This window comes from Ixodes scapularis, unplaced genomic scaffold, assembly GCF_016920785.2.
Source record: "Ixodes scapularis isolate PalLabHiFi unplaced genomic scaffold, ASM1692078v2 PGA_scaffold9__187_contigs__length_104089568, whole genome shotgun sequence".
Lineage (NCBI taxonomy): Eukaryota > Metazoa > Arthropoda > Arachnida > Ixodida > Ixodidae > Ixodes > Ixodes scapularis.
The window spans coordinates 19,501,689-19,528,436 of NW_024609884.1; the positions used below are offsets into that span (position 1 = coordinate 19,501,689).

Here is a 26,748-nt window from a genome sequence, read left to right on the forward strand (position 1 = left end):
ATTCTAGTGGTGCACATGATCAAATAATTACGAAGATTTGATCAGTCCGTGCTTGTTCACTCGTGGTTTCAGAGTTTCAAGCACTATACTTGGTGTGAAGGTGTGAAAGTCACACACAGACACTGAGCACATTCTCCTGCCCCAGAAAGAAGAAAAACAATGTACAGTAGGCTCGTGATAATTCAAGCTCGGATATTTCATACTTATGGTTAATTTAAACAAATTCAATAATTTTGGTTGTCCCGCTATGTTTTTAATGTATTCACAAGATGCTTAATTCGAACGGCGTTTTCGTGTAATTCAGACATGTTTTTCTTGCGACCCCGTTAAGTGGGCTTCTTTCCGAGCACCGGTGCACCGCAGAGAGGCGACTCCCGTGGAGCTTGCTTCTGCAGGTGTTACTTCCTGCGGTGCACAGATGCTCAGTGAGAAGTGCACTCAACAGGGCACAAGCAGGCACACACAAGCTATGAAAACCGGCACCAGATATTTTGTAGTTAGATTACAGTAATTATAAATGTTCTTGGCAATTACACAATTACTTGAAATGGTAATGGATTACTTCCCAAGGTTGCAAGCATGCTGTTTTTAATCAGGCTAAGTTTTCACTGTTTGAAGCTGTGCTTTTGAGGGCCATTTTATATTTTTCGCTAAACTGGATGACAGACATTGTTCGTATTTGTCAGCCTGGTTTACCAGCTTGCTATGCAAGTCTTTTTCAATGCTTACCGGCCAAGTGACATTGCTTTATGTTTGACCTACTTTCAGAACTGTTGAGATCAACAACACTGATGCAGAAGGGCGTCTGGTAGTTGGTGATGGGGTGAGCATACCTGCAAAGTTTTACGATTTTATCGTAAAGTGTCTGCTTTCCAGCGCTTTCTTACGGTTATCGTATTACCAACAATATTTGTACAATTTTCCCCACGCTGTGTAAAAAAAAAAAAAAAAGTTTGTTTAATCTGCATCTTGCCTGTTTACAAGTTGGGGTTGGCAACACTGGTCCATCGACTTGTATGCTAGGAGGCGCAAGCTACCGCTCCTTGTTGTGAGGCAACTGTCATTGAGGTCAGTGTTGTAAGGGGTGGTATAGCCGCTAACATCCATCCATCCATCTTAATCCAAAACTGTTTAGGAAATCTCCTTTGTTGTGGCGACGTTACTTGTGGTGACGTTGTGCGTTCTGTTACTGGAACTTTTACTCATGATCTCTTGAAACCACGTTTGGTACAAGATGTCGGGAAAGAAATACTTTCAAGTGTTTATTCCCAGCTATTCAACCGACTTTCCATTTATGAAGACGTCGCGTAAGGGCGAAAGGTACGGGTTTGGTAGTCTGTGTCGCTGCGATGTCAACATTTCGCACGCTGGTCGCCGGGACATTCTGTGTCATCTGAATACAAAAAAGCTCAAGGACTCTGCAATATTAGTTGAAACCAACGAGAAGCTTGGAGGGTACTTTAGTCGATCAACGAATTACGACACTACCCGAGCAGAATGCCTTTTTACGTCATTTTTGATCGAACACAACGTGCCATTCACAGCAATTGTTGTGGAGACGTTAAAGAGCAAGAACTTTGCTCTTTAACGTCTTCGTTAAACCAGGCACAGGCGAAAGAGATTTCAGCAAAGTGAAGAAGGCACACACGCAGTTCCGCTCCTCTATGTCGAAAAAAACTCTTGAACAGTTGTTAGTTGTGACATGCAGCCAGTCCGGAAAGTGCCATGAACAAGTGTTTGAGTAGAACTTTCTAAGAAAAGCAAAAGCTGCAACATCATAAGTGTTGGCCATACCTTCTACTTCTAAAGAATAAGACATTTTGTGCAATGTATGATGTATTTGTGCCCTAGTTGAGGCATTTTTCTTACCTGAACCAAGTTTTTGAAGAATAAAACAGTTTTCGTATTTCTTCACACAGTTGTAGTGTTTTTTGGCATCCCCTGTAGTATTTTCAGCATTGTAAGGTTGGCAGGTCTGGGTGAGGTAGTTTTCCTTAGTCCGATTAAAATTGTCATGGTAAACTGAGGCTATTTTGTTAGCAAAATTCATGTCTAGCTTAAAAAAACAGTGAGGAAGAGAGAAAAGCATCTGAACAGGGTCAAAACCTCTGGAAGACTCGAATGCGAATACAAATGAGGGACCAATTCAAACATGACAGACAAACATGAGTGCCGTCTGTCTACCTTGTGTTTGTTCCTTATTTCTACTCTCCAGAAACGTTTAGAGTAGCTTGCTCCCTTGCCTCTTCCTATGATTAAAAACTGATTTTATGAATTTTAGATTCCCCTTGTGACCTCCACATGTTCGATGCATGGCAAAGTCTCGAGGTTATGCTATAAAAAAATGTGTGATTGTGATGCTACATATTTCTTTAAAGACATAAAATAGGGCACATTGTTAGTTCTTGAATAGAAGGAAAGTATTCCTGCAGGAGGTCTTTTGGCACCCTGGGTGCATTTGCATCGAAACTTGTGCTAGGCGATTCTCTGACCAAGTTGCTTTAGTGGCTTTCAAGCAAGATTTGCTTGGGGCTACTTGTAAAAATGTAACGCTGCTGATTTCGATGACTTGATGTTCTAATATATTTAAGAGTTAATATTGTTTTGAAGGATAACAAGTTGAATGTTAGTATTTGAACATTTTATAAAAATTTTTGTTTTTTTTAAATATGTAATTGTCTCTCAGTCCACTTCTCTTTCTCCCTAAAGTATGGAACACATGAGCAATGAAACTGGGTGCCGCGCACCATTCACTGCTCGCCGCTGGGCGGACCACAGGCGCACCGTGCGGCTTTATTTGTATCGACCAGATCCGAGGTCCGCGGCGCTGCGCGGAAGTGATGTAGGGTCGTCGGCACTGGTTGCTATGATACTGCCGCACGGCGCCCATTTTCATCGCTCATGTGTCCTCTGCTTAACAGTAGGAGCCTCAATAATTTTTGCCACATCGTTTATTTTGGAAACTATTTATGAAACACTTGCTGATTCTGGTATTGTAACAGTGCCTAAATATATTTAAAAGACAGTGAAAAAGTATCAGTGAGCAAGAAAAACTTCCTGTAGAACTTAACTCGGTGTGGTTTATTTTTTATCGTTGCAGTTATCATATTTTGTGAAACAAAACATTAATTGCAACGTCTAAAATAATCAGATTAGCATTGGACTCGAACCTGAAAATTCATATGCATGTAGATCTATAAATGTATGTAGATCTATAAACTCTAACCTTGTTTCATAAATTTCGAAGTCGTGCCATTGAGCTTCGGTGTCAATTGAAACACTGCTTTTGGTTAGCAGCAAATCGGGCACCGACTTGTCTTGCACACAACTCCTCCTCGTATCGAAATATCTTAAGTCTTATTGGTCATAATAGATGTTTAATATCTAGGGTTAATTAAGAGTTCCACTCACGGGCATGCAACTCTATAATGCAGAAACATCATTGTTTGGTCAATGACTCGTGTTTTTCAAGAAAAGACATGAATTCAATAAGAGACAAGCACAATATAGTTATGTGTGGTGTTCAGTGTGAGATAGCAGAATGCAGATATCTTTTTGGCTCTTTCTTCACTGGTCTTGCCAACTCCAAAATCAAAAACCAGCAGCAGGAATCTTGAAAAACCGCTAAAGTTCGGGTGTATTCAAGAATGCCTTTTTAACACAATTTCCTGCTATAATTAGTCTAAAAGGAGTACAATAAATAAAAAAATAAAAAACCTTTGAAGGGAATCGTGTTGTTTGACTCGGATCACTTTCATGCACAGAACAATGTCCACTGCATGATTTGACTGTTAGCGGTGGTGTTAGTTTGCCATGCCTGCCAATGTACACCTCCATTGGTCCTATATTTAGTGCAGTATTTGGCAGCAGTCCTAGCTTCAGTGATCAAATTTATGTGTTTTGCGAAAAGTTATATTTTTCAGTAGAGCAGCTTGACTTGTCAAACGTCGCTTGGAACTTCCAGTAACCGGTCTTGAAGGTTGGAATTCTGCGGCCCTTGGTTTCCGAATTCTCGCGCCTAGTTTACTGGGCCTGTGTCGTTTGGCAGACTTGGAAAAGGAATTTCTGCATTCATGCTCAAATAAGTCGAGAGCATGTTTCAAGGTTTGCCACTGAGTTATTACAACTCAATGGAGTCGCAAGCGTTACTTTCACCTGCAACGATTTTGCTGAGAGTATAAGCAATGACGGCCCGATGACTTTAACTTACCACGGAAATTAAGCTATTTATGATTGATAAATCTAAACTCTAGAACATTTTAGACTACCAGAAAGAAAATGCTAACATGATTTGAAAACCGCTAAAAATCCCGCCGCCTGCAAAATATCAATTTCCCCCACCAGACGACGCATGACAACTGCTAAATTTAGTGGGAGAACTGTTAAATTGGCAACACTGCTGTTCACTGTGTTGCTAGTTTGCTAAAATTCTGAACTGCTCTTCCAGTGTTAAAGCTTTATGCAACAAAACTTTAGGTCGTGTTCCTGCTTTGGCTGAAATACGATTACATACTCCGTGAAGTTCGAGACGTTTTAGAAAACAAACTATGGGCGGGTGCCTGTACAACTGTGGGCTCCTGCTCTTGGCTATTGATGGTTGCTTAGAAAGGATTGTCGCAACGGTGAAGGCGATCGGGGTATGATTTTGGGTAGTGGTGGTGAGTATCTCGAATGGCCCTTGGTGGAATGGGTGCAGGTGGCTTACGCACACAAGGACCTCAAGGCGAACATCATTGTGGACATGGCCACGCTGACGGGGGCCCAAGGTATAGCCACGGGCAAGTACCACGCTGCGGTGGTCACCAACTCCTCTGAGTGGGAGGAGCTGTGCGTGCGCTCGGGCATCGTATCCGGAGACCTGATCCACGCCATGCCGTTTGCACCAGAGCTTCATTTCAGCGAGTTCGCCAGTGCCTTGGCTGACATGAAGAACTCAGTGGCTGTGAGTTTGTGTCCAGTGTGACAGTTTTGTTTCGGTGGCGGTAGCAACTAGTGGACAAACTGCTTTGAAAGGGCAGTTCGTTAAAAATCTGCACAAATCGGTTGCATGATTGGGGCCATTGTGACAAAAGTATCACTGCAGAAAAATGACTTCTCCCATAATCAGTTATAGCTGAGAAAAGTTGGAGAAGTTTGTTTTAGCTGGAGGTGTCCTTCAACATATAGGGCACCCTTACAGGTTTTCTATTACATTATGCAATAGACCAGGGGTCAGCAACCGTGTCTCCGTGTCGCGGCGATGGAGCAGGCCACATGAAAAACCGGGGGGAATCGGCTTCTGAACAGAATGATATGATGCACAGTGAACTGCTATGCCTTGTGCTGCACGCTGTATCTTGCGAGGCTTTTGGGGCCCAGGTTCTGCCTTTATCATTTTCAAGGGCACACAGTTATGATTACAACATCCAAACAGCTAGACAAACTAAAAGCCATTAGTCCAATCACTTTTTGTAATGGTGGCCTACAAGATTTATGCTAAAATTCCTACCAGTCACGGCCAGAATTTCTATAGTAAGGCTGTGTTTGACAGAAACTGTTGAAATTGATGACAATGGTACAAAATCGTGATTCCGAACGCTTTATGCTGGATACAACAACTTTAATTATTGCTTCTCAATGCATCACTTTGGTGTGCGACAACTGTGGATAGGTGGTACGTACAGTGAACATACATAGAAAACTGACCCCCTGGTGTGCTGATTCAGAAATAATATGTGCAATTAAACAAGGTCTGTAGTATCATATGGTCTCACGGGCCGAATGTTGCTGACCCCTGCAATAGGCCATTTGAAAAATTCTCAAGCTCCATGGAGCATGCTGAGAGTGTAGTTACACATGCCAGATGCACTTGATGTGTATGTGTGGAAGATTCAAAGTAAATGACTAAGATAAGACAAAGAATCCGGAGAAAAAAGCTGGATTTCTGCAGCTTTTTTTCTCTGGCCTCCCATTCACCACATGTTTCTGTGGTGAAAAATAAACTCGTATCGTATCATATGACAAATGCACGCGCAAAGTTTCTTTAGAGAATTACCGCTGCAGACACATGCAACATGTGTAACTAGAAACTCTACATGCTCTTGGTGCTTGGGAATTTGGCAAATGGTTTATTGATGTTTACACTGTGACACGTGAGTTAGCTGGGACCAGTGTGTGCTTGTGGTTTGTGTATTACCTACTCACCAGACGTAGCATTAGCTTTAGACTAGCTCATAAGTTTTGTGCATGTTGTATCACTAATGATAATGGTGCCAATATGAGCTGTGCCGACAGTTGGATATTTTAGCTCTCAGTGTCATGTACTTTAATACCTCCCGAGAGATGTCCCACCCCCGAAAGATAACCTGCGCCTATTTTTGGCACGATTTGCTATTTTTTAAAAAACAGAAAGATGGCCCTCTTCTAGTAATTGCAGGGCCCTGGCCAATGGTGACCTCGTCATAAATGTGTTCCTTAGCCACGACGGGAGATAAGCGAACATTGCTGACTGGGGAGAACGGTCGTTTTTGGTTCATTGCCCCTTCCTGCAATCACAAGTTTTGCAAGTCACAGAATCTTAAACTAGCATTTTTTTTTTGTTGTTTTGATCGCACACCAAAAGTGAGTCCTCTTCTTATTTTCTCCTGATTTGCTTCGTTCTAGCAGTCGTACAGCACTGGCTAAATGGCTCATCTGCAGCGTAACCAGTGTCGGCACACCTCAAGAGCAGGCTGACCTAACGCTGTATAAACACAAATGTCAAATTTGGTTTGGTTTAGTGTACTTTTGGTCTCTCCAGGACCGCAACAATGCCCAGCCATCATGTGCTGGTCTGTTCATCTGTTCTCATCTTGGCTTTGAGTTTCCCGGCATCTGGATGCACATCGACATGGCTTATCCTGTGCACTGCGTGAGTTGTGTTTCTTTTCATACCTTTCTTGGAGTATGATGATGAGATGAATACATTTATCATGGGTTTTTTTTGAAAGCATTACGAGAGCTGCCGGAGGGGCGCTCTTAATTAAAGGCTTTCTTCATATGGAGTACGGTAGACTCGCTTAAGCTGAATTCTCGGTTATGCCAAATGAAATGTAAACGTTTTGTTGATATTTTATAAATGCAATGCAGTGAAAAAAAAACAAAAAACAAAAAAAAACCTTTGCTATACCAAATTACTTTTCGCATGCATTTTGGATGATTCAGTCTGTGTTCCAAATCTTACCCAAATGGATCCGAGTTACTCCGGCGGGTCTGTCACGCAACAACACAGGCTGAAAAGCGCTGGACACGGGTTGGCTTTAGAGCGCCAAGGTACAAAACCCTTACCCTGGAGTAAGATAGAGTAAATTTTGGAACACAGCCTCAAACTTCTGTGGCGACCCTAGCGTCTTTTCATCCCTGTACCCGTCGTGTCTGAACTGAAGCAGTAGGCCAACCGGCCAGCTACAGCAGGCCAGCATTGCATGGATGCCGTGGAATGAATGGCATGAGTGTACAAATGGAGAGTTTCCCACCATAGCACCATCTTTCTATTGGCCAATGAGAAAATATGGGTGGATTTCAGTCATGTTATAGAATTCCCTCAGTTTCGCTCCAGTGTAACCGTCTTGTACCTCGGCATTCGATAAAGCTACCCACATCCGGCTTCGCTATATGATATGACCCGCTGAAGTAACTTATCTACCTGAGTAAGATTTAGTGCGAGGCTTCTGGGCTTTGGTGGTTTGGCCGACACATTGGGGCTTTGGAGTTCCAATGTCGTTGTGGCATGTGCGACTACCCTTTGCACTGGCTTTAGTGAAATCTCTAACATTCGTTACGGTCTATGCTGCTGGGATCACGGTGTAGTTGCAACTGCACTCGGCAGCTGAACCTAAAATGCCAAGAAGCATGTGTCAGCCCCTCTTTCTTGAAACAAAAGTTGAGATACTGGCATAGGTAAGCACAAGTATGGCATTGCCAAGAGTGCATCGGCAGGCATCATAAAAGATGGAAAGAAATACTGGACATGTTTAACGGTGGTGGCATTATGCAAAAACAAGAAATAATGTATACTACAGTCGTGCCCTGTTCTCTCGTGGATTCAACGAGCATGCTGTGCCAACTTGCCAACGAATGGGGTTGTTTGGCATGCCAGTGGCCGGAAGATTACGCTACATTTGAGCATTGACGTTTCATGCAGCGACAGCTTGCTCTATCATTTCAGCAAATTGGGACCAATAAACTCAGGCTCTTGGTCGTCTGCACGACAAAATTTCTGCAATGTTTCAAGAATATATGCATAATGACTTGCATACGTAGGGTGTGAAATAAAGTGAAACACAAGACCAATTTTTGTTTTTGCCTGGCAAGCTTCCGTATATTGCCGCATATAAGTCAACCTTTTCAGAAATGGGTATCTCAAAAATGAGTACAGTAGAGCCTCGTTAATTCGAAGGCGGTCGGACGGCGAAATTATGCGAATTCAGCAGGTTTGTGAATAATCCAAAAACAAAAGAAAATTACAAAAAATTGTGCGCGAAGCCTTGAATCTTTAAGGAAACATTTTTGTTCAAAACTAGAGAACATCACCCAAAGTAGTCGTCGATATGGGACTGCCGCATTCTGTAATTAGTGGCGCTGAACGTCGTATTTTTTAGAAGGCTAGCTAGGCGCAACATCTTAGAATCACTGCTGTTACATTCCACAAAGCTGCGGACGACATTCAGCGACTGTATAACTTCCCCTAGAGTGGGGGCCCAAGGCAGCTCATCATTGCCATCAATCTCCGCTATCACACTGCCAGTGATTTCGCTCTCAAGGTCCGCGTAGCAGGTTTGCTCATTTTCTTCCATGTTTAAGTAGTCTGCGAACCTCACTAATGCGGGAGCAAAGCTCCTTTTTCTCATGGTCAATCCCAGGGACAATACTGGCATTAGCACTGGCGGTATCTGCGGTATCCTCCTGTTCCACAGCCAGTCGTTCCTTCGAAAATCCAGCTGTTCGAAGCACCTCTCGATGACTTCCGCCTTCACCTGTTTCCATGCATACCTGATCAGGCATATAGCCCCAAGGAGATCGACGGAATAGCCCTTGCCATTGTCGTAGCAGAGCAACATCCACTTCAGAAGGTGGTGGCGATAGATCTTCCGCGTATGAAGAATAACACCTTGGTCCATTGGCTGCGAGATGGACGTCATGCTTGGTAGGAGTAAGACCAGCTTCATCGCTTTGAGGTTCTGAATGTCACCATGGCCCGGACAGTTATCAACAATCAAAACAACTTTTCGTCCTGCTGCCGCAAACTTGCGATCGTAGAGTCGCGCATACTCTTTGAAGATGGCTGCTGTGTCCCAGGGTTTCTTGTTGTGTCGGTAGACGAGTTCATTGGCTGGTGGAAGCCGAGCATTCTTGAAGCATCATGGTTTCTCTGCTTTTCCTGGGAACAGAAGGGGCAGCTTGTGTTCGCCCGTCATATTTGCACCGAACAAGACTGTGATCCTGTCTTTTGGCTGTTTCCGTCCTTTGACGTTCGTGTCTTTCACTGCAAATGTTTTTCTAGGAAGCGTCTTGTAAAAAAAGAGCTACCTTGTCCAGATTGTAAACCTCATTTGCGCTGTACTTGCTAAGTGAAGCCAAGGTGTACTTTATCCATTCTTCGACAACAGTCTTGTCCATGCTGTCGCTTTTGCTACACACCGTAAGGAATATCAAGTTGTTTCGTTCCTCGAAGCGGGAAAACTATCCGTTGCTGCATAGTGTCTGGATTCTTCATGTCCAAGTTTCAAAGCTAAATCGTTGGCCTCCTCTTGCACAATTGTGCCGTTAATGCTACCGCAGCAGGTGTGCTGCGGTAGCATTCTGGAGCCAAGTTATCAGGGCGGCTTCGACGTCCGGGTATGTGGGGAATCGAATCTGCGAATGCTTTGCAGAGTGCGTCTTGTTGTACACCTCGAGAATCCTTGCTTGGTTCTTCAGAATGGTGCAAAATGTGGAGATGGGCACTTACAAGCTTCATTTTCGAGCACACGTCGATTTGTTTCCTTCTTCGAGAAAGCAAACCTTTTGTTTCAAGGTTAAAGATTTATACTTGGGCATCTTTGGTCTGTGCACCTTGTAACGGACTAAGCCACTGCGGTGCAGCGATAAGAATACCAATCACTGACACCGATCATCAACTCCAAGGAGGTGAGGGTGACTAACACGTGAGGCGAGGGTGGCTAAGCCTACCCAACGCCTGCCCAAGCCCAAAAAAAGAAAGGGTAAATGGTAGTGACTAGTTCGACGTCCACTTTCAAAATAATCTTGAATATTATTTTGACGTTCGTGACGCTACTTCCTGCAGACGTGAAAATATTTCTAAAAAAATTTTGACGTCCCCGTCAAAATATTTTTGTCCTTATTTTGACGTCTCAAACTTGGAACTTTGGAGCCCAGACTGGGGAGCAATCTGAGGTGGCGGTCAAAAAAAATATTATTATGCTTGCAGGCAGCGTTGCGGTTCGACACACATTTCCCGAAAACAAATATCATGCAGTCGACTGCTGTTTTTATGACCTTTTAATGGCTTGTTCATATTTGTGAAATACGCACTCGCCGCCGACTGGATTTGTTCGCCGAAAAAAGATTGGGTCGTTCAGATTTGTTGCCACCTGCGGAGTGCGTGGCGCGAGCGTCTCCCAGCGTCTGGCAGTTTCTCGAACAGATGAGAGCAGACGAGAGCTCCCAAACCTCCTCCTTGCCTGCGCGTGTCTCGTCATCGTCGCCAGCTCGTCAGCAGAGATCTGACGTCAGCAGGCGCCACTTCCCCCGTGCGTTCTGATTGGCTTGCGGCGAGAGGAAACTTTTTTCCGGCGTTCAAATTAGTCCCCCCCCAGAGCGATCTTGCTCTCCGCCGGAAATTCTGCCTGCCTTCGTCGCCGGGCGTCAGAATTCTTGCGGGTCCGGCCGCTGGTTTGCAAGTGTGAACGAGGCATAAGTGATGTGGAATGCAAAAAGACCTTCTGAAAGTTCACAGCTATCAGGTCGCACGTAACATTCACTTGTTTGTACCGAACATTACAGAATGCGGCACTGCTGCTTTTTTTTATTTATTTTACGGGATTTATATGGACAAAGAAGCTGAATGCCGTGCCATAAAAGTTGCAGTTGATTGGAAAATGCGTGTATCTCGTACAGCCGCACCAGGAGCTTTGTTCGTTTGCACCAGTCAAGCAACATACCAAGGTGGCAACATTTGCATTCACAAGCTGCTTTTATTTAACATCCCAATTGTTTTGTAGTTAACCTGCTAATTATACATGAACCAAACAGAAAATGTAAACTAAACAGTGAACTCGCAAAACTCGATAGCAAGGTGGGAGCCAGATGCAAAGCGAGACTGCAACCATATGAAGACACGCTCGCACAAAATTTTTCTCCGCTTCGCGGACGATTCCCCGCAAACATCTCCATCCGCCATAACATGGTTGGGCGAATGCGAAAGTGAGCAGTTTAAAAAGCCAGGAGTCACAAGGATAGAGAAACTCTGAGATTACCGCCAATAGATTATAAATAAAGTTGTGTCCTCCTCCTCCTACCGACACCGATGCCACCAATTTAGGTTGAAGCCGCCATGCAGCTATGTCGCTGTCAATGGGCCTTACTTACCGAAACTGAAGCCGAAAGCAAAACTTACGCTTGCAAATATGTTCTCGAAAATTCGATTAATTTCGAATATTTGTGTTACAACGAATATTCGAAAATTACCAAAAACGAATCGAAGACGAATATTAAATGTATAATATTCTATTCATATTCGAAATTTTGAATATTTGCCCACCCCTCATAATTAACTAACATTTGTTGATGAGCTTTTTAATTAGTGAAAATAAATGTATTGTTTCAATTAGAAACTTGCTGAGCGTCATAAAAAAACACAAAATCACTAAATGTTAGAATTTAGAGTGCGTGGGAGGCGCACTAAAGTTACCACTCGTGCAACAGATGCAAAGCTGGCGGTGTGAAAACATAGTCTTCCGCATTTGGGTAGCTTTCATGACTTTTTTAAAACAAGTCTGTAAAGCCTAAAAAATAACGCGCTGTATGTTCCAAACATGACTTCATAGTAGTAACCTTTGGACACACTTGCTTATTGTAAAGGTTTAATTCCATAAAAGCAGTTCCAGTATAAGAGTTGGCTGCTTACCTCCTCCTTGCATAGAATTTATACTGTCTCAGTAGCGTTTTGCTAACACAGCTAAACATTTCCAGGGTGAAAGGGCCACTGGCTATGGAGTCGCTCTTCTTCTGACTCTGTTTGGACATTGTTCAAAGAATCCACTTCTGAAGGAGCTTTCTTCCTGCTGCAGCATCAATGGCACCGACGTGGAAAGTGCAACCAAGAAGATTAGACTAGTGTAGTCTCGGGGCAGGTGCATTAGATTTTGTATTTTGGGTTTCTGTACGCTTTGAAGTTTTCTATGAAGTAAAATTATGACGTGTCAAATCAAGAAATATAAGCTGCATCCTTGCCAATTTTTTTTTTTTTTTTCGTCATAAAGGTGGTTTGACATTGTAGATTAATAGTGTGTTTTTGTTTTGTGTTTTGCGATAAGTCATCCATACTCCATTTTATGATTTTGATGCAATGCATTCAATGCATATGTGTTAAGACTAATATCTTTTTTAAGTATAAATATGTTCGTCGGAGCCCTTAGAGTTACAGCTCAGGGCATTAGACTTCAGCTCCGTTCGACGTCTTTGGTTGCATTACTTTCCCTTGTTTGAATCAAGGATGGGGTCTCTAGTGGTCCTAAACACTGTTTTTTATGTTTGTGCGTGCCTTTCTTTTTGTGCTACTTGTTTACTTATTTTAGGCCCTGGAGAAACAAGTTTTTTTAGCATGTGAGAATTGTGAAGAAAACATGTTTAAAAACAAAATATAAATTACAAATGGGCATTTATAAATGCTTTGAAAACTGACTTTCATTCAAATTTATCATGCCTGTTGTCTAATTGGTTCTGGTGGTCTCTGACAACTTTCTAACATAGTTAAAACTAATCGGGGATCTTCAAGTGTCAATTTTTATCATTAAAAGCATGACATTTTTATAATTCTTGGGCTCATGTTTAGTTTTTTTTTGTTGTAATTTGAAAGAAAAGTTGTGGTATTTTGTACCTGTTAATATTATATTGGAATTTTTCATGGCCGCCTTCAAGTCCCCAATACTTTTGCCAAGAAACGCTTTTGAAGGCACCGGGGAAGACTGTAAGGTGGTAGCTTGAAAAGGCTAGTGTTCTGGACTGTCCCTGCCACAGCAGCTACAGTCCTGCACTACAACTCTTGGCAGCTGGATCTGCTGAGTCACCAACCAAACGCTGCTACTCGGTATAGGAAGTTCCCATTTCAAGGTTAGGGACACACATTACATAATGCCTCCTGGCTCTGGGAGATGGAATGTGAAAATCAAGCCAGTGCTACCTAAATAGAATGACCTGGCATTTTTTGCAACCTTTTTACCTCTGCATTAAAATTGCAACCCTGATAACTGCATTAATATCTGCACAGTTTCTAGACACTTCTTTTATTTTATCTTGTATTAAAGAACAAGAGGGTTGTACCTCCTTTAATACATTTTCAACACTGCTTGATGTTTGGAGTATGTAAACTTGCAATTCGTTAATTGTTTTAATATACATGAAAAGAGGCATTGCAAACTGATTTGTTATGCATCTATATGATGAATTATGTTCCACTAACAGGCCAGCTGAAACATTTGGCTTGAAGCAAATGAAATTTTTAGAAATACATTTTTGGGGGCGGGGGGTAGCTCTGCCAGGACGTTGTTCTAAAATTGTAATTTTCTGATTCGTGCAGTACAGATTATGTAAGCTGCGGGCAGGTTTCTTTTTCTTTTCTGCTTGTGCGACGAAAAGTGTGTTCTATTTTTATCTTGCACACAGATGAATGTCAACAGAATTGTTTTTTGCTTTTTCTGGCTTTAAAACTGGTTTTAGTGTTTTCACAATACTACACATGCCAAGTCAAGCAAGCTCAGTTTGACACTACATATCTGGTGTTTTTCCTCATTGATGTAGTTTGAATTTGGATTTTACTTCATGTGCAATGTCTCACCTTATGTCAGACATTTTTAAATTGGAATATGTTTAGTGTACTAGCTTTGATAATAAATGTCAATTATTGGAATACCAAACACTCTCCTGACCTTCCTTTTCTTGGTTTGCACGTTGTATGATGGGATCTAGATGATGACTAAAGTTTGCGAGCATCAATAGTATGATCAGTAAATTTATTTCTTATAGGTGTACAGCTTTTGAAGGTATTTAAAAAAAAAAACAATAGTAGACCACTTCATTCTCTTTTTTCTGTTATATTGCTACAGGCGTTTTTTACTTTCATAATCTGTCATTGAAGAATGCTATGATGGCCTGCTTTGAAGTTACTATATCGACATGTTGTTAAAGGGAAGCTGAAAAGGTTCTTGAAAAATACGAGTTAAGGCCCGTTCACACTTTTGCGACCTCTTAAAACTGGGTTCCTTAAAACCTCTTGCAACGAGAGGACACACTGGCGACATTTATTGGGTAGCAGTGTAAACTTCTCGGTCCAGCATATTTTCTAATTCTCTCGCGCATTATCCTTTCTTGGCTCGAAAAACTTTTGTGAACGTTATAGACGAGCCTTACTTTTAGGTATTACGCACATTTGACCTCGGAAATCCCGCAAAACCTTCACCGCATAGATGGTGCCAGAATACCAGTGTGTTCCCTCGTCCTAAGAAATTTTAAGTTCTAACATATCTCGTCTCTCTCGGTCGCACTCGGTTGCAAGAGTGAACGGTGAATTAAAGGTGAATTAAGGCGTATATTTATCCCGTGAATCTGGATATTACGTTCGGTTTCCCCGAAGATGTAACTAAACGCGAAAAACTTCCGACCAGTCTTTACATCATGCTAGAATCTTTCGGCTGCCAAGCGCGTGTCGCTCGTGTGGGCAGCGCGTGTAATTACAAGCTTGCCAGGTATATTCCCCCGCACTGGCACCAGCCGTGACGTCTTTTTCTGACCTTTTTGAAAATGGCAAAAGTGCGCGTGCATACCTTTGATTGGCGCTGAAGTTGCGCGAAAGCGGAGATTTTGAAAACTCCTGATATGACGTCACGCCCCGGGAAGGAGGGGCTTCAGCGGTACTTTGAAAATGACTTTCTGCAGCCTCCGTGCACCAAATTGAAAACTAATATCGCTATTCGTGATCCTGGAGGCCAAATAAAGATGATCAACTAAGTGTTTTTCCTCAAATACAGAACCGCTTCAGTTTCCCTTTAATTATTTTTAGTGCTACTACTTTAGGGACTTTTAAGTATATGGTTGTTATGAGCTTGTTCCATAATCCGCGCTGGCTGCTTTCCTGACTGTATCTTTTATGTGGTCTTCCGTGAGCTCTGCAGGATCTTCAATCAGAAGTTCTACGGAGAAATTCTGCAAAAAAGTGAAAGGGGCAAATATGTACACACCCTAGTTAAGAATTTTCCCAGTTAGTGTTCAAAGAATTGCACTTTGGGTATCCGCCGCTTTTCTGTTTGGCAGCAAACTCAGTGGCGTCATCTATTGGGTAGCCCCGGCACACTTCCGGTTCACGTATATTTCCCAATTTTGTACTCATTATTCTTTTATCGGAAGAGTGAATTAAGTCTGACAGAAGAAAGGGTGTATATTTGATTCCGGCAATACTGCTAAACCCGCCTTCTAAGTCGGAACCAGAAGTGGTTGGGGGCCATTTTCTCGCTGGCGCCACCACGTTTCAACTCGCGCGAGAAAGAGTGAGTAGGTTTTTAAAGCATCTGGCGAAAAGAACTTTAAAGAAACTAACACTGTCAACCCAAAATAATTTTTTTTATTGTCCCGAATGACTGCAAATGATAGGCATTGCCTTCAAACTCTAAAATGAAAAACTGCGTTATATATATATATATATATATATATATATATATATATATATATAAAAAAGAATTTGCGTTTTGTCAAGGCGCTTTACACAATACCGCCTATACTCGTTTTCACATCAAGAACCGTAGTTAAAGGAAAGTCTGTCGTCGCGGAGCATTACTAATTTGCCCCTTTATGTAGAGAATTATATGTAGGTGCATTTTAGATTAGATTATGTGTTATCAAGACGCACACGTTTCAAACGCCAAAGCATCGCTTCTTCCTCCGAAAACCAAATCTTCTAAGAACTACTTCGACTGGCGTATGAACAATGCGCAAAATGTCATTTTTTCGTGAGGGGACAACGAGCATAGAAGGCCTGCGCATGCCGTCATGGTCATTCATGCCTTTTTGGGTGGGATTGCTTCACGCCGAACTGGCACCACCTCGCTGTTTCTTGCTGCCCCCAAAATAATGTGTCGTTACTTAACCACGTGTGTGCTTCTGGTTTTTAGGCAGTCTTCGTTTTCGTCGGGAATGATCATTTGTTGGCATCATCACGAGCTGTGGGTAAAGGAAGTCATCGTCTGCCACGAAGAACAGTCTTGACGGTGCGAAATTAATTTGGGGACTCTGGCTGGTCAGCACGCGCTTAACTGCAGAGCACACAACAATGGCCCCCAAAAGCAACCTTTTGCTAGCAAAACGACATACACTTGCGTTTTGCTAGAAAGAAATGTTTAGTTGTTAGTAAAATGGGAAATATTAGGCAACAAAATAGATCTGGGCAGCGCTTTGCCCGTGACGTCAGAACCTGACCCATTAATTTGCCGCTGCACAGAGCCTTTGCCCGGTCACTTAGATTACAGCAAGTTCAGAAGCAGAAGGCAAGGAGCGGAAGGAAAGCTCGTCTGCCACTTCCGGGATTCAATCTTTTTTTTTTTTTCTTTTTTTTTTTAGAAGAAGAAAAATTGCGTAATGCATTTGCAAGTGTTGTAAAAGTACATTTCATAAATGTTCTTTACAAATTTTACAGAAAAGTAACTCGCGAATCCCCTAAATTCCTTCGCCGTAAACGTCATCGCAAAGATAAAAAAAAAAGCTTTTTTTACATTTGTTTTACAGCATTAGGTTGATGTTCTTTGAAAGGGATTCATGCTGCTTTGTCGAAACGTAAAAAAAAAACAAAAAACAAAAAAAAAAAAACATTGGGTGAATTATAATTTATAATATGTGTACAGGTAAGTCGTACAAGCACGCGAGATACTGGAGCCGTTGACTAGGTGCTGTCAAAGAAGGTGCCTCGAATAAGAAGGTAAAATCACCCTTTTGTCGGTCATGCGGTGAAGCGTTCCACTACACTCAACCGTGAACGTAGGTGGTAGCACAGCAATTAACAAACCCCGCTCTTTCGAAAAAACAAACAAAAAAACACACATTTAGTATCAATTTAAAAACTGGATATGTCATAGGCCAAGTTCTGCTTTGCCTGTATTACAATAAATACTTATAATGCAATTAAATGCAAAGGGGCAAGCGAGCTGGACAATAATGATGAAAATATTCCCTGGAGAAGGGGAACAAGAGGGACGTTTGTCCCTTGTCCCTCTTGTTCCCCTTCTCCAGGGAATATTTTCATCAATAAATACTGTACTCTATTCGGGAGGATCTGCACGTGTGGCATGCGCCGAGAAAGTGAGGGAGAGGAGAATACGAGAGGGACGTCAGAACGGCGAGCTCTGGTTGGAATGATTAGTGGGTAGACCGAAAGCTGGTATGCCCTTGTCTCCATTGCGCTCGTTGAACGCATTTGAACGCGAGAGCCAATTGTCGGACGCCGGCGTTCCGCGTTCTAACGCGTTCGACGAGTGCAGTGGAGACAAAAGCAGCTATGCGGAGCGCACGTTCGTCTGCTTCTTGAACAGGAGTTGCAGTGTCGTCAGAACGCACACTTCTGATTTGCTTCGATTGGAAGGACAGTGGGTAGACCTCAACGCAGCTAGCATTGAGGTCTACCCACTATCTCTACATCAGAGCCAATCAGAGCTCGGCGCTCTGACGTCAGTGCAACCCCTGCGCAAGAAGCAGACAAACTTTCGCTCCGCATAGCTTTAGGTCTACCCACTAACCCATCCAATCAGCTCGGCGTTCTGACGTCGCCGCGCGTTCTCGTCTCCTCCTCTCCCTGAGTTTCTCGGCGCCTTGCTCCTCAGCCCACAGACGAGCCTGCATACGCACGGTGATGATTTCCTTGAGTTCCGCCTTCTCGCTGCTCATGCGGGCGCGCTGTATCACTCCGACGGCTTCGGTGAGCCACGCGATGAAGACAAACTTGGACCGCTTGCTCGTCTCGTCCCCCAACTGGATCCGCAGGTACACGAAGGCCCTTGCATGGCCTGGGAAACAAGAACAGCTGCAACTTTGCCCTCCAACATTTTGGGCTCGTGTCCGTAGTGCGACGTGCATGTCCGCCTTATCGCTATACCACCGTAGAAGACTTTTATCGCTAGCGGATCGACGCAGCGCCGTTTAGCCCGCGTCTGCGTCGCCGCCAACACGTTTTGAAGCGTCTCACAGCGAGCGCAACGCTAGAACGCGGTGACGCCAGGAGGGACGCCTCTGCCGCTTTGCGCCGAGTCTTGTCGAGCTGGAGCCTGTTTGCCGATTGGAGCGCGTCGGGGATCCACTGACGACGACGCCATCGGTACGATTACCCCCCCTATACTATGTCCCCCTGGCCGTATAACTCACCCGCACAAACCGCATAAGTGTAACTTTCACGGATTTTTTTAAACAAATCTTTTAAGCTTAAAAGCAAAAAAAAAAAAAAAAAGACCTGTATAAATACAGGGCGTTTTTTTAATGTTTTACAGATTTGTTTAAAAAAAAAACGTCAAACTTACACTTATGCGGCTTGTGGAGGTGAGTTATACGGCCAGGAAAACGTTATGTGGGTGGATAATGTTTGCGATAAGTCGGCTACTTAATTAAAATTCGTTAATTAACTTTTTAATTAGTGAAAATAGACATATGGTTCCAACTAGAAACTTGCTCAGCGTCATCGAAAACCACTAAATCAGTAATTTTCAGGAAAACTTTGAGCGCATGAGAAGCGTAGTGGTGCACTAAAGTTACCACTCATAGAGCTGGTACAAGGCTGCGGAACGCGATGATAATCTAATCATCCGCGTTCCGCAACCGCTAGCCTTGTACCTGCTCCACGAGTGGTAACTTCAGCGCACTACTACGCTTCTAAAGCGCTCAAAGTCTCTGAAAATGACTGACTTAAAAGTTTTCAATGACGCTCAGCAAATTTCTAATTGAAACCATATGTCTACTTTCACCAATAAAAAAGTTAATTAGTTAATTTTAGTTCATTAGCGAACTAATAGTAAGTGTCGCGAATTTTCTGACGTCCGCCACCACGAGAAATGCGGTCCCGAGAAAATTATTTTTTTACCTGGAATACACTGATTGTGGGAATTTCTGTCCCTCTTACGTGAAACACCCTGTATATATATATATGTGTACAGGGTGTTTCACGAAAGGTGGACAAAGTCGATATTGCGAAAACTACACGTCGCAACAAAAAAAAAAGGCTTGTGTCGTTTTGGCCCTGGGCCAGGGGCCTATTTAGGTAAATTATCAAAGTCCGGGATAATTAGATTTTTAATTATTTTTGCGCAATTAACTTTTTAATATTATGTTTAAGGGCATGGTTTCAACCAGAGGATTGCCCAGCATCATCGGAAAACATCAAAACAACAAATTGCAGAATGATAGAAGGCACTTGAAGAATTTTACGACTTTTGGAAAAACCGCACAAATTCGACGGGTTTTTAAGTTTCGGTTTGCAATCGGAGCGCATCTCGGCCCCGACGGCACCACGCCCCGTGGAGAAATCGTGCAACCAGACTCTGCTGCGTTGCGCGAGCCTCGAGGACAGCGCAGCAGAGGTTGGTTGTACTATTTCTCCACGGGGCGCGGTGCCGTCGGGGCCGAGATGCGCTCCGATTGCAAACCGAGACTTAAAAACCCGTCGAATTTGTGCGGTTTTTCAGAAAGGCGTAAAATGCTTCGCGTGCCTTCTATCGTTCTGCAATGTGTTGATTTAATGTTTTTTGATGATGCTGAGCAATTTTCTAATTGAAACCATGCCCTTAAACACGATATTAAAAAATTTAGTGGCGCAAAAATAGTTAACAATCTAATTATCCGGACTTTAATAATTTTCCTAAGTGAGCCCCTGGCCCAGGACCAAAACGACACAAGAATGTTTTTGTTGCGACGCGTAGTTTTCGCAATATCGAATTTATCCACCTTTCGTGAAACACCCTGTATATATACCGGGTGTTCTATTTTATTTCAAAGATTCATTTAAAAAAAAATTGATGAAAGATGCACTAATAAAGTTTGGGCAGGTGAGTTATGCGGTCAGGGGGACATAATATAGGTGGCTAATCTTTGCGATACGTCCGATTATTAACTAAACTTCCTTAATTGTTTTTTTATTAGTAAAAATAATCATATGGTTTCAGTTAGGAATATGCTGAGCATAATTAAAATCACTATATGAGTTAATTTTAGAACGACCTGAAGCTCGTGGGAAACTCGGGGGCGCACCGAAGTTACCACTCCTGCAGCAGGCGCAAAGCTAGCAGTGACAAAACGCGGATGATTAGATTATCATCGCGTTCCGCCTTTGCTACTTTTGTGCCTGCTGCACGAAAGGTAACTTTGGTGCAACCCCGAGTTTCCCACGAGGTTCAAGTCGTTCTAAAATTAACTGATATAGTGGCTTTATATAACGCTCAGTAAGGTTCTAATTGGAATCATGTGTCTATTTTCACTAATTAAAATGTTAATTAACGAATTTTAATTAATTATTCGACTTATCGCGAAGATTAGTCACCCACAAAATGTCCCCCTGGCCGTATAACTTACCTGCAGAAACCGTATTAGTGCATCTTTTACGAATATCTTGTAATAAATCTGTTCGAATTAAAATGGAACACCCGCTACACATGCTTATAAATGATGGCGCTCGTCGTCTTTGTGCGTTTCCCTTCACCGGCTAAATACGTGAAAATATTTGGTACTCTTGATTATCGATTCGAACACCGTCGTATTCGATTCGACGTCCTTAGCGAGCAGTGGTGCTGTAATTCTGATACGTTCCTTATCGTTCAAAGTCCGACGGTCCAGCGGATGAGGTTAGCTCTAGCTCAGTAGAAGGCGCTACCCCTGTGGCACTGGTGCGTGGCGGGGAAGCGACATTCGCAGAGCGGACACTCCACGTAAAGCGAGGCTCGTCCAGTCAACGCTGCTTCTTCCGAGTCGCAGCGTGCTTTACTTGTTCTGCATGCCGCGTGGCGAATCACGAAACCTGCTTCCCCGGGAGTTCTGTTCACGTGATTGAACCGACATTAGGGAGTTTTCATGACCGTTTTCGCCGTTCCGCAACCCGCTACACCCGGAATTCGGTAGTCAAGGCTATCGGCGCGCAGGCGCAATAGCAACTTCTTCTTTACGGAGGGCTTAGCAGAGGGGGAAACGCGGTCAACAAAAAGTCCCCATTTACACTAACAACAACCGCATAAAACTTTGAAACAAATAACATTTATTTCTACAGATGAAAGAAAAATCTGAATTGTATGATTTATACAACAGCTGAAAATAACATTTCCTCGACGTAAAACTTTCGCGATCCTACATGTTTGCGGCTAGTAACTTCCAGGTCTGCTGCTTCTCCGCAGCTCAACTGAGTACTCTTGCAAATACGCAAAAAAAAAAAAAGAAAATAATAAAAAAATAAAAACGTTGATTTCACTTTGGCAACTCTGCTATTAAAAAGTGCTATTACACAAGTTCGTAGAGGGATGCGCTGTGATGCCAGACAAGCCATGTGTGTCAGAGGCCGGGATACTTTTTTTGTCTGTTTTTTTGTTTTTGGGGTTTCAGATAAAGTTATTTAGATATAGCGACAGGGTTCCTGAGTTCTAGCAGTTACATATTTTGTATTTTGATGTCACGTACTAATTAGCTTACCGCTTCCACGTAAGCTTACGATTGTTTGACGGCCCGGTAGATCGACAACTTGCAGCCTTTATGACTTGTACATTACTATTAGATAATTCCACTGGGATGGTATTCCGTTCCTTCTCCATTCAGTGCTAGGATTACCGTTCACGCAGACCTCTGTTTTGCCCTTCATCGATCAGGGTGTGTTTCAAAAGTAGCTGCTCCAATGGAGCTTTATAGACTAGATGGAAGACGCTACTTTCTTGTCAAGGCATTCTTGTTGTTGTTTCTGGTGCTTCATACACAACGAAACAGCTAGTTGAGCGTTTTGGGTGCGCAGACTTAAACTGTTTGCCATTCCAAATTTCCAATGTTTATGTTTGAGAGGGTGCGCTGAAGTAGAGAAGCAAAGACGGTCTCCTCGAGTCGTTGAATAGGCCGACGATGGAGGCTTAAAAGCAGCATTTTCTCTATCATTAGGTAGAACGGAATTTATACACGCGCTCCAAATGATGCGCAGAAGTAATTTGGGCCAATCACATCACTGCAGTCGGTACGATGCATTTTTGAAATCCGGTTGCGCCTCTCTGTCGTAGTTCGTACGGAAAGGATTTTCGATGATGGTGACTCGTTCTATTGTTTCACAAACTCCATTCCTTGTTTCAAACGTTGCCGCAGCTGCTATTGATTTTTGGAGTGGCGAAACGACAATCTGTTCTGTATGAGCGCCTTCTAGTCCAACTTGTTCGAAGCGTTTGGGGTACATGAACGTGTCTCCCGACCTCGGACACTCGTGTATTGTCCGACCTGAGATATTTTTATGTGCAATATGAGCATATATACTGAATATAAATGGGTGTGCGTTTGGTCTCTCAGCATACTGTGCAAAGGGATTCCAAGTCGGAGGAGCAAAAGCACCCGTAGTTCACCTTCTAGGGTTTTCTTGAGCGTTGCGAAGTCATCTCCGACCGAAGCAGTTTTCAGATGTCCATCGTCGTGTGTGAAAATAGCCCTGTAATATACATTGTTGCAAGTGTTTCTTTTTTAGCGTGAGCACTTTCTTTCAATAAGCGATTGATTCATTCAACACTTAGGCTGACTGACAGTTTCGTGCAATTCTTTTTGTCTTGTATTACTGGTTTGCATTTCAATGTATACTGAAGGAACCATGAAACGATATTGTGTTCGGAGTTTACTAACTCCGTGTCGCTTAGTAAAACACATAGAGAACTAACACACCAGGATAGGAAGCAAACATGCTTTTCGTTGTGAAATATTGCAAATGAAGAGCCTATGCGTTATTTTTCTGCTCCACAAAGCTTTCTGATAATTTATTGTGATGTACGACAAAGACCCCGGCAATCAGTCCTATTGCACTGGCTAAATTTCTCTGAAACGGGGCCCAGTGCGTCACTGCCGAATACGGCTCACGGATTGGGCCCGAGCACTGCGTCACCAGTCGGCTTGAGCTCGGTAACAATCGATTCGTCGGCGAAGATTCGGATGCGCATTCGTGGCCAATAGACCGTTTCGAAAATACGCAGCGCCTCCAATCGTCTCTTCGACGCACTACGGCAATCCGATGTAGTACGTCATGTGGAGGAGTACCCATAAATAGAAGGAGCGATTAATGTTTGTTTAGCATTTTGGGATTTCAGAATGCAAAGAAAGCAGGACGATAGCAAAACAGGGTACGTATATCGACTTTAATAGGTGCTCCCTCCCTTTCTTTTTTCTCTTCTGAATTTGCGGTGGTAAAAGAAAAGAAATTGAGTCACTTACAGAATATACGAAACGTAACAGCCGGCCTGAGCGTACTACGGAACGACCCCAAAATTCCCCGCGCCGCGCGGTGCGATGTGGGATTGGCGAGAGGCTTTGTGGGATTTTCCGGAAAGGTCCATTAGTGCGGCGACGAAAATCGCTTTCACATGCTACTGACATTGCCTATCCGATCGCGTGACTGTGATGACTCTTAGAGAGCTTTAAAACAGGGGCCCGAATGCTTCGGGTCTCACAAGCAACTTGGGGTGTCACTCTGTGCGACGACACAAGCTGTTCGAAAGACGCAAAGCGTTGGGGGGCCCCCTATTCTAAAACTTTATAAGTGGCGCGAGTCGACGAAAGAACACTTGATGTCTTGTTCTGGCCATGAACTCATGGGCAGAACAAGCTGGCTTATTAACGTTATTCGAAATGTTTCGGTGGTTTCTGCAGCTGTCACGTTGAGTTAAAAAACAAAACCACAACAACGCAACAACAATACAAAAACGAACGGGTGTCTTATACATTAGGAGCACCGGATTTAGCGAAATGCACACACAAAAAAAGTTTCTTGGTTCCTTTATTTGATATATCCATTGCTCCGGAAATTAAATATGCGGATATGGAGATTAGATCACACGTGTGTCACAAACATGCAGTTTGATCAACCTTGAAGGGCAGATTTAAAGACCTTCAGGATACCCAAGAAGATATAAAATGAAACCATGATCTTTACTGCACGAAGTGCTATCCAAAGGTTTCTGAAACACGTAAGCACGCCCCATTCATTTTCTTGGAGGCGAGGCGTGCACCTAATATTTAAGGGCGACCATGTCATTATGGTGACAAATCTTTTTTACATTCTTGTTCGTACAGCTAACGTCGTGTCTTTAGTTTTCATTAAAAACAAATCAGCGATTGGTAACTACAACTACATTTCTTGTCTGCTAAGGTCAATTGTATGTTCGTTAAAATGTCTAGAAATACATCGCACCCCTCCCACGTTTCAAGTTGGAAAGGGCTCGAAATGTTTGACATTTTTATGGCTTCCAGTTTGACAGTTCTTTCGAGGGGTTCCAAAAGTCCGTCCTTAAAAGCAAGATAATTATGGACAAGCTAAAAATTTTGAATGATTTCACTTTGAGTGAATAAAAATCTTATATATACTTTTTTTTTTTTGGTCTCTACCCTCGTCAGAGAAAGGGTGTAGTTTATGGTGTTCTTAGTTTTTTTTTTTATATCTAAAACCGGCACATTTATAATATGAACCTTGTTAGCACGCGTTAAAATTTCGTGCGAGTGACAGCAGAAAGACTACAATTAAGATCGACACACAAAACACAAATATTGGGGGGTCAGACAAAATGCCAGACAAACACGCTAATATGCGCTTGAAAGGAAAAAAACAAAACAATTTCAACTCAAAATTTCGTCGCAAGTCCGACATATTGCGGACGTATACTGAAGCAGTAGTGTGCGCGGTCGTGCAGAGGTTGGGTGCGCTTGCTACGAACATTCCTGGCAACGCCCAGAAATGTTCGTGGCGCAGCGCAGGGACGGGCGAACATGAGATCGGAAACCAAACGAGTTGCATAATATTCGCTGTCTGCATCTTGTTGGACAAGGTATGTGCTCGAGTTTTGCACATCGCGACACTTGCAGCGCTGGCAACATGATGCCGGGCAATACGCACCAGTTGGTCGTGTTGCGGTCGTCCAGGACGCTGTTGTAGGCGCTGCGCACGGAATCGGTGTGGACGGGCATCTTTGGCGAGCCTGCGGTGCCTTGCTCTCAGATGAATGTGCGCAGCGGTAAGGTGCGAGACGGTTTCTGGTCGACTGACTTCGGCAGACGGAAACACTCCAATGAGGTCACGTCTCGCGTTGTTTGCATAACCGCTCGGCGAGCTCAGCACCTCCTTCCATCCGTACTCGCCCATTATACACAATGACTCGAGCTGCAGGAAGTTAGTTAGCATGGCGTCTTTAAGGCCGGTGTTCAAGTACTTGCCATCGCGTGAGTCACCGTTGGACGCAAAGTTTTTCAATTGACTTTTTTTTTTTAATGGACGGTTTGTTTTATGAGATGGGCTTATTTTCTACAAAATTTGTTTTGTTAGTTTCTTTTCTTTATTTTATACTGCAGTCATTGCTGGTTCAGTGGTCCGCACTCGATATTGCACACCTTGATGAGCCGATACCATAAATCGGTATAAGCAGAGGGTGCTATATTGCCATTAACACCATTTAAGCATATACGTTAAAAGAACGGAATTTTTTTTCATCTTTCACGGCAAAGTTGGCCGTAAAAGGTTGTTCCGGCGAACGCTACTTTTGCCATGTTCGTCGCCGCGATATTGTTTTTTATCCCTAAGCGTAAAACAAGAGAGGATAAATAAAACACGTAATTTTACACTATTCGTCAGATTTTTGGTAACCATGTCCTGGGTTCAAATATAGACCACATCGCGCTTGTCACCCCCCTCCCTTTCCCCTCTCCCTCCCCCCTTAAGAAAAAAAAAAGAAAAACTCTCGATGCAGTAGACGCTTTTCATTATACAGGGTGTCACAAAAGAAAATTTACACGGTCTTTTTAACCGCAACAATAAACTAGGCATCGCCAAACGCTCATTCTCCGCCCAAAGGTAGCTCTAGAGGTCACAACCAGATGCCAAAGTTTCAGCCTGATCCGATAACTTAATCAAAAGTTATAAATTATTTTCTAAAAATTTCAATGGGAAAATGGCGGCCGACGGAGTTTTCGAACACATGGGGCTCTATGGCACCAGAAACCGAAAACAGGCAAAAATGGGCTCCATTTTCCCATTGAACTTTTCAGAAAATCACTTATAACTTTTGATTAAGTTATCGGATCGGGCTGAAACTTTGGCACCTGGTTGTGACCTCTAGCTCTACCTTTGGGCGGAGAATGAGCGTTCGGCGATGCCTAGTTTATTTTTGCGGTAAAAAAGACCGTGTCAATTTTCTTTTGTGACACCCTGTACTTTCACAGCTATGGCAAGCTAGGCATCTCTCAATGTTCACAAATGCGCGGTACAAGAGGGGAGCCAGGGTGGCG

At 43.1% G+C, this 26,748-nt stretch overlaps 2 protein-coding genes across 4 annotated transcripts in view; one reads left to right on the plus strand and one right to left on the minus strand.

The window, feature by feature from the left end:
- Positions 1–14,153, plus strand: part of LOC8043155 (probable aminopeptidase NPEPL1) — a 29,466-nt gene extending 15,313 nt beyond the window's left edge. For all 3 annotated transcript variants that reach the window (XM_040220907.3, XM_029993222.4, XM_029993223.4), the window contains exons 9-12: positions 769–823; positions 4,697–4,942; positions 6,779–6,889; positions 12,211–14,153. In XM_040220907.3, the coding sequence (XP_040076841.1) occupies positions 769–823; positions 4,697–4,942; positions 6,779–6,889; positions 12,211–12,360 (562 nt within the window). In that variant the 3' untranslated portion in view covers positions 12,361–14,153. The remainder of the gene's footprint in view (positions 1–768; positions 824–4,696; positions 4,943–6,778; positions 6,890–12,210) is intronic.
- An 81-nt stretch (positions 14,154–14,234) lies between these two features.
- Positions 14,235–25,579, minus strand: LOC8043156 (coactosin-like protein). The gene is made up of 4 exons (XM_029993225.4): positions 25,364–25,579; positions 22,836–22,918; positions 18,124–18,281; positions 14,235–15,438 (listed from the first exon to the last, which is right to left on the minus strand). The coding sequence occupies exons 1-4, from the start codon at positions 25,432–25,434 to the stop codon at positions 15,331–15,333; spliced, it is 420 nt and encodes a 139-aa protein (XP_029849085.3). The 5' UTR covers positions 25,435–25,579; the 3' UTR covers positions 14,235–15,330.
- Between the last annotated feature and the right edge of the window lie 1,169 nt (positions 25,580–26,748).